An 8460-nucleotide genomic window follows, 5' to 3' on the forward strand; every position below is an offset into this window, starting at 1 on the left:
TATTCTGTAATCTCTCATTTTGGTAATCATAGGGCCCCAAATCCAGTCCACTGCGTCCGACCGATGCCAACAGATTCTTAAAATGGAGTGGAGTGCCTGCCTGTTCTTAATTAAACAAACAAACAAACATGTTTTTTTTCCTGTTTATTTTTTTTACATGACGGCTTTTTAGCCTTCCGAAAAAGAAAGAAACAAAACAAGATTACAGGAATTGTTATTTTTCAGAATAAACTTAAGCTGAAAAACACAGCAAAGGAAAAGCTCAATGGAAAACTTGATATCAGTTGTAACTATCACACCATAAAAGAAGTCTCACACACTCTGAAATTCACTCGGGACAGAGGTTTGCACAGTCCGGCTTAAACCAGTGTAAAAGTTATACACACACACTGCCCTAAATACACAGTGGGTGTTAAACTAATGTAACAAATAATATGAAGGTAGAAAATAAAACACAGGTAACAGAAATATACAGCCACACTATCACCAAACAATGCCACAAATGAAAAGAAATTGATTGTAACTACAGTGAGTGGAAATAAAGCGACAAAAAAACATCAATGTAAGTGTGATAACATAAAAATAATGTGACATATAATAAAGAAAGTGACTTTGTTGTACTATTGTGGATTCAAAATTTAAGTTTCAAGTTCACCTCAAATCAGCCTCTTTTCTATCTTAAAGGAACAGTTCGACATTTTGGGAAATACGCTTATTTGCTTTCTTGCCAAGATTGACGAGATGACAAGTTTGATCATTGATTATTCATATTGAGTCAAGAAAAAAATCAAAATTTTCAGATTTCAGCTTCTGAAATATTTTCTGGTTTCTTTAGTACTCGTTTGATAGTAAACTCTTTGTGTTATGGACAAAGCACAACATTAAAGGACATCACCTTGAGATTTCTTCCACCATTTCCTACATTTTATGGACCAAACAACGAATCAGTTATTCAAGAAAATGATCAACAGATTAACCAATAATGAAAATCACTATGGTGGGGAGTACGGCTTCACAATTATTCAAAATATTATCGAAAATATAATACGGCCAAATGCAATATGCAAATATCAGAAGCTGCAATTTTTTTGACAAATGTTAACTATGCGAAACAATTTTATAATACCAATATAATGAAGCGCTATAGAGATGCCTGGCTCACAAACCTTTGTTTGATGCAGACCCCTACAAATGTCACATCATCATGATTTTAATAGTTTTTTCCAGGGGAAATTATACTTGCGATGCAAAAATGATCTTTACCACTAATTGTGATCGTATTGCAATCACAATATCTGTCAAAATAATCATAATCTGATTTATTTTTATCATAGTGTGCAGCCCTAGATGGTTGGCATATTTTTGAGCTTCTGAGCCATGCTAGCCATTTCCCCCTGCTTTCAATCTTTATGCTAAGCTAAGCTAATGGCCTCCTGGCTCCAGCTCTTCACTTAAAGCAGCTACAAGGAACTTTCATATTATGCTGATATTGGAAGCCCAAGTGGACAAAAGCGGTAGCGTTGCCGCTGCCATAACCACAAAATAAATGTCAAAAAAAAAAGAATTACCTAAAGAAAAATCTCCTCCTGCTTCTTTTAAAATGGCTAACGTATGAGTCATTTTGACTTTGTACTGGAAAATGTAAACAAAGGCTCTTCCTGCCTGCATACCGTAGATTGTTTCATGTGATTTCAATGAAAATCTGACTCAGTGGCATAACCAGTTATAACAGACAGTGGATACGTATTTCCAGAAATGTCGAACATGTCCTTTAAACTGGAGCAATCCTCTGTCCCTTCACGTCCACACAAAACACACAAGAATCAAAACTCAAGCCGAGTAAAGCGGAGGCTCACACTACTGAATCACAGATTTCATGAAATACATCTTCAGGCTTACTTCGACGTGATAAGTGACTACTGACAGCTTTGAAAATATCTTTATCAGCTATATAACTTTTGCATCTCAGGAAATAAAGGAATGAAGTATCGATAGTGCAAGGTTATAAGGTACATATATTAATATATTGTTTAGATACTGTCCTATAAGTAAAGTGCAAATCTCTGGATCAGATGAAAAGTGTGTGCAAGCATTTTGTAAGTTTTGACTGACTGATCCACCTGCCCATGCACGAATGAGCCCTTTACATTGGCTGCCATCTACTTTACACACCGTCTGGTGAAACATTCATGGAACATTATCCTTTCAACTCAAAGTGTTTTCTTTAAAGTCCGGCCATTTGGAGCAGCCAAATATCATGTAGCCTTGATCTCCTTTAGGTGTACATTGTGTACATATAAACTTTGGGTGTTTTCTGTTAGGTGTGTGCATAATTTTTCTGTAATCCCGACTAACTGGAGAGCATTTTCTTTCTCATCCAACACCAACAGTGTAAACTTCACCTGCGTATGTCCATATCTCCAAAGTGTCGGGCTATTTTAATGTGAGAGCATGTTCAGGAGATCAATATGTTGAGGAAGTCTTTGCTTTCTGTTGCCACAGAAAGCTACATTTTCTAGCAACACCTCGTAGCGTTTTGGTCAAGAATCCGTCAACCTAATTATCCATTTTAATGACTAACTGGGAATGAAGGTGAACTGAAACACCACTGAGGCCGGCTCGAGTGGAAATGCACAGTCATCTAACAGCCCAAAACAGCTCACACACACTCACACCTCATGTGCTCACACTAGACGCTGCTTCAGCAAGACAAACACACACAAACACGATCACGCAGGGTCATCTGGAAACAGTTTGTGTATCTGATGTTTAAGACCAGCTTATTTAGACCTGGGGGGGATGGAAGGCCAACATTAGGTGAGTAAATTTAGATTTTTTTCAAAGTGCAAGAAAACAGAGAACACATGTTTTAGCTCCTCTCACTATGTAAGAGAGCAGTTGTTGGGTTTGTGTGTGTGTGTGTGTGTGTGTGTGTGTGTGTGTGTGTGTGTGTGTGTGTGTGTGTGTGTGTCTGTGTGTGTGTCTCTCTGTGTGTGTGTGTGTGTGTGTGTGTGTGGCTGGATGTTTGATCTAAGCTCGGGGGACGAGGGGCAACAGATCAGTTGGTCTCATAGGTGGAGAGCAGGGCAGCATCCACGGGCTCCATGCAGGAGGGGCAGGTGAAGGATCTCATCAGCCAGTCGTCTATACAGTCCATGTGGTAGATGTGCATACATGGCAGGAACCGGATGGGGTCCCCGTATACAAAGTCCAGCATACAGATCACGCATCTGAAAACAGAGGAGATAAAGAGCTTAAATACACACCAGTATAAATAGACATTATTTAAAATGTATCTTTATAGGTCTTTTGGGTGTGGTTTATATATAAGCCATTACAAGTTTCTACACCCTCATACATACTCGCAAAATTCACTGAGGATTGAGGTTAGAATAATATATTTATAATATTTAAAATTATAATAATTATATATATTTATAATTTATAATATAATATATTTAACTGCTGTATGTTACTGGTCTTTAATGACACATTACAGGTACACAGAACTGAAATGATTAGTTGATTAATGGAGGCGACTGGCAAAAAACTGTTTTGAAAATCAATTAAGCATGTAAACCAGTTTATCAAATAAACCAATTCTCTGGGTCCAGCTTCCGAAATGTAATAATGAAAATGTAATTTGCAATTTCTCTAATTTTTATCATTTTATATCAATGGAAATTATATTACATATATTGTCACTACGACACTTTAAAGACTGAGTTTTTAATCAAAAAATAATTGATATCTATATTGATAATTTATAGATAATCATTAGTTGCAGGCAACACCACATTAATGTGATTAAATGTGTTGTTTTTTTTACTTCATCTTGCTAAATGAATGAAGCATGACAGCTTCCCCTGGATGTTGGCCATTGTGTCCACAAATTACATTACAAAGTATTTTAACGATATTAGAGAAACAATTACTTAAATCATCAATGAATCTTCAATTATTATTTTTTTTAAATCACCACCATCCTTTTCCTGCAGCAAATCTTCACATTAGGACTGTTATGATATCAGGTTTTCATGGCCAAAGAATTCACAATGACAGTGTTATCGTGACATCTATATAAACTTTGGGGAAAAAAAATGTTTAAATTGTTTTGCCAAATACATAACACTCAAAGTGAGTGTAGGGAGGTGACGAGAGTCTGTAACCATCAATCTACATAAGTGTACGAAAAGTGCAATTACACTTCATTAACAGTGAAGAGGTGTGTGGTGTGGGGGGCATTATGAGAGTGAGACAAAGTGAGACAATATCTTTTTTTTTTTAAATATCACAGCTATCATCATTTCCGGTATATCAGGCCACCTCTATGTCAAATTTAGAAGCTAAAATCCACTGATGTTTGGAATTTCTACTTGATAAATGACTCGCAAGCCAAGTAAATTTTACTTATCAAGCCAAAAATATCACAAATTTGGATGCACAATGTATGACACACTCAATTCATAATATAATTAATATATAATAAAAGTTTGTTGTCATTCGGCCCTTTGATTCATCAACTAATCTTCTCAGAACATGTTCAAAGAAACAGCTGCACAATGTTAATTAATGCCTTGTTTCCCATGGATCATATCATATATCCTTGTTTGAGAATAAATATTAGACACATTTAAACATGTCACAATATAAATACTAAAGCCAGGAGTAAAACAAATACATCTGAGTTAGTCAATATTGCTCAGCTCAAACGTCCTGCAACCCTCCTCTGTGCAAACACCACATGCAAAAACTACAAAAAACAAACAAACAAAAAAAAACTCACTCTCTGATCTTCTTCTCTGAGCCGTCTTGCCCTCCATCATAAACACCCTTAGGGAGGTGCTGGATGAGGCCGATGCGCTGAGCTATGCGGATCTGTTCCTCCTCTGTCAGCTGGGTGGCCAGACGGGCCTGACTGGGTGTGGGATGGTACATAGGCATGTGAGCCTGCTCCTGGAAAGAGACAAAGAAACACCAAGTTGAAACAAAAGCAGTCATCTTCCTCGTCCTCAGCTCACTTTGTCTGTATAAAGTGGTTTGACTAGTTAGGGATAAACTGAAAGATAAAGCAGCTCTCTGATATGGAAATTGTTGACGGCAATTCTAAAACGAGTTTACTCAGGTATATTACTGACTGTACAGGATTGGAGGCAGACTTATAAAAAGGCCACATTCATGCAGTAACTGAATTATTCTCAAACACACCTGATACGAGCATATTTTCGTGAGCATTACCTACTCTTTATTAACATTAGGGCTTTTAGCTAAGATTATTCTTGTCCAACATGTGCCAGAAACATTTTTGTCTTGAATCAATACTTGAGAACAGGGATACACTGGATAGAGTGAATGAAAATAAAGAGATCATGTGCATTTTGGACATACTCTGTCCAGTACATGTACTGTAAAAGACTCACTTTATGCATTTTGACAATGTTCGGATCCACCTACACACGAGTATCAGGATTTTTAATGATAATTCTAATTAAGGACACAAGCATAACAGACTGGCATCTCAACCAGTGCATATATATTGACTTGACATTTCACAAGCAAAAATTCAGCAAGCTCTCAAAGGAAAAGAGATGCGATCACTCACACTAACTAACTACAGGTAGTGAAGAAATGACACAGTGTGATGCTTAATGAACTCATAACATTTTAACATTTGCTTGGTTAAAAAAGGACATGTCTAATTAAAGCCCCAAATCTTTGTGACAAGCTCAATGTGCATTTAATGAGTGTGACAACTGGTAGATGGAAAATGTATTATTTGGAACTTCTTGTCTCACCATAACAAAATTATAAGATAGGATAAGCCTTTATTGTCACCCTCAGGAGAACTTTGTCTTGAACATCCAAGCGAATACAGGTGACACGTACAGTTAAACTACAGTTAATATGCAGTATCACCCCCAGATCCATACACCCAAAAAAAGCCATGCATACACCCAAGAGTACTGCACAATTCCCTAAATCCAAATAGTTGCACAGAAGTTTTAGATACTGATAAACTGCATATAAATGTGTTAATGTTTTACAACTGCAGTGTTAATAATAATGATGTGATGTAGGATCAGATGGTGAGATAACTATTGAAGAGGTAGAGGAGTAAAGGTTATACAGAAATTAGAGTTGTCACAACATCAGAATTTTATAGGTCTATACAATACCAGTATACAAAAAAGGTTAGTCTTTGCCTCCTTTGATACCAAAGCAAAAAGAAAAATTAACTCCTGGGCAAAGAAAACAACCTACACACAGTACCAGTACAGAAAAGGCCACTGAACACTGTCTGGTTTTGAGGCAGCCAAATTGCAGGCAGGACAATAATGACTGAACTGACCTTCGGTTCTGAATGGTGTTGTGATAATTTTTTATATAGATTTAGTCATTTCAATACTATCAAATGTTAGTATTATGTTGTTTTTAAAAGACATGGTATTCAAAAAGTACCAGTACTTTGAAACTCTTGACAATCATAGAAGATAAATTTGCAAAATATGATGGAAGAGATTCCAGGTATGTTTAATGTTCTATAAATTATTTCATTTGCAAATGAAATGCTGTAAAATATCTGTCAGTTTTGAACCAGTGTAGTTATTGGGACTGTTAATCTGCTGGGCCTCTTAATGTTTGTACGCTTTATAAATAAATATTATGATAAATAATATTATTATTGGTGTTTGTTTATTAACTGGCCTCCTATAATTTTGCAGAAGTGGCCAACAGACAAAGCAGGTTGAATATCTCTGCTGTAGTATATTACTGACTAATAAAAAGGCCACAGAAGAAAAACTAAAACATTTTGAAACACACTGGATACAGGTACCGCTAACACTTATCTACTGTATATTAAAAGTTAGGCTTGTAACTAAGGGTATTCTTTTGATCACTTATCCCAAATGTGTCAGAGACATTTTTGTCTTGAATCAATGTCCTGGAAATTGACTGTTAGCAGTCAGTCTCTAACCTGGTACGGAGGAGGAGGCTCCAGGTCTGGATCTGTCCCGTCACCGAAACTCGCCCTGTCTGACTGGGATTCATGAAGCAGAGAGATGTCGTCTGAGGTCGGAGACTTGAGACAGTTGCCCATATCTTCTTCGTGTCTCCAGCCCTGTCTGTCCTGCCCGACGTTAAAAAATCAGATCTTTGTTGCTAAAGTTGCTCTCGGTGGCTAATGTTAGTTTTGTCTTTCTAATACACCAGAAATCATTTAATTTAACTACCTACTACCAAAGACACCATGTACATGATTATTAATATCCTACATAAACATTAACGCAGATGTCCACGCTAGTCTCTCTTCATGTTTACTCGGATCTCCACCTGAAAAACAAAACAAAGAACTCCTCTTGCTAACGACAACTAGCAGCCTAGCTAGCTACTTTTTCGCTAGCCAGCTGGGCGACTTCCTTGATGAGTATCGCTCATTCCTTTGTAAGAATCACAATTTATACAAAATGTCGACTTCAGCAGCAGCTGTGGCTGTCAAACTAAGTACTCTGAGTGCTGGACAGTAGCAACATATCTGCCGTTTAACTTCGGGAATAAAATTAAACAGTTTGCTTCCTTGCTAGCTTTTTCTTCAACCGGACGACATGTTATCGGTCCGTTGGATATGACGTAGGGGTGTAAATCTGCGCGCTGATTGGGTGATTTCTCTTACGTAGTTCCAAGAGAGCGTCAATGTCCTGTCCATTTCAATGATAAAAATACAGTAAAATAATTTAAAGATCATTATAAAGAACAATAATACTTTGTCAGTACTTCGTGCTTCATTTATTGTTAAATCAATAATTAATGAATTGCTGAATGAATCATAATATAACAAGATGTTATTTTATTATTGCATATATATTTTTCTTATAAATGCACATTTGATCTTATTATTCTATAGTTTGCTTGTTTATTTCAAATCAATCTTTTGTACTTTGTTAGTTAGTTTATTGTTGTTACATTTCTATTGTACTTGTATAATTGTGTGACAATAAACATTTTGAATCTTGGGTATTGAATCCAATAACCAAATAATCATTCAAAATTAGCATTAGCATCAGTACTTAGAATAGAATTGCGTTTCAGACTAAAATCCAGTAACTGGAGATATAAGTATATGAAAATGGAATTTCAAATGGTTATTGCCATACAAATTCTGTATATTAAAAATGCACCTGCAAGGATTATGCAATAGTTTCATGGTGTTTTTACCACGGGGTTTGTGTAATATGTGTTCTGTGCTATGTGAGTGCAACATCTTGTAATGTGCAATGTGGATTATGTGCAATTTATTGTGTGTAGCATTTGATCACTTTATTTTAGTTTTTACATGTTTTATATGTTATATATTTTATTATACATCATGTACTATATCATTTTTTTAGTTAATTTTATTAGTTCTTTATTATTTTCTTTCCTTATAGTCTGTCTTTTGCACTGCTATATGTTGCTCTCCCC

The 8460-nt window shown here is 36.1% G+C and overlaps 1 protein-coding gene across 1 annotated transcript; it reads right to left on the bottom strand.

Annotated features, from left to right (window-relative positions):
• Positions 1-1746: 1746 nt before the first annotated feature.
• Positions 1747-7641, bottom strand: LOC146317738 (RING finger protein 11-like). Its single transcript, XM_084732848.1, has 3 exons — positions 6977-7641; positions 4787-4956; positions 1747-3230 (listed from the first exon to the last, which is right to left on the bottom strand). Exons 1-3 carry the CDS (start codon positions 7097-7099, stop codon positions 3059-3061), a joined length of 465 nt encoding a protein of 154 aa, XP_084588974.1. The 5' UTR covers positions 7100-7641; the 3' UTR covers positions 1747-3058.
• Positions 7642-8460: the final 819 nt, after the last annotated feature.

This window comes from Lutjanus erythropterus, chromosome 12 (genome assembly GCF_056507025.1).
Source record: "Lutjanus erythropterus isolate fLutEry1 chromosome 12, fLutEry1.hap2, whole genome shotgun sequence".
NCBI lineage: Eukaryota > Metazoa > Chordata > Actinopteri > Lutjaniformes > Lutjanidae > Lutjanus > Lutjanus erythropterus.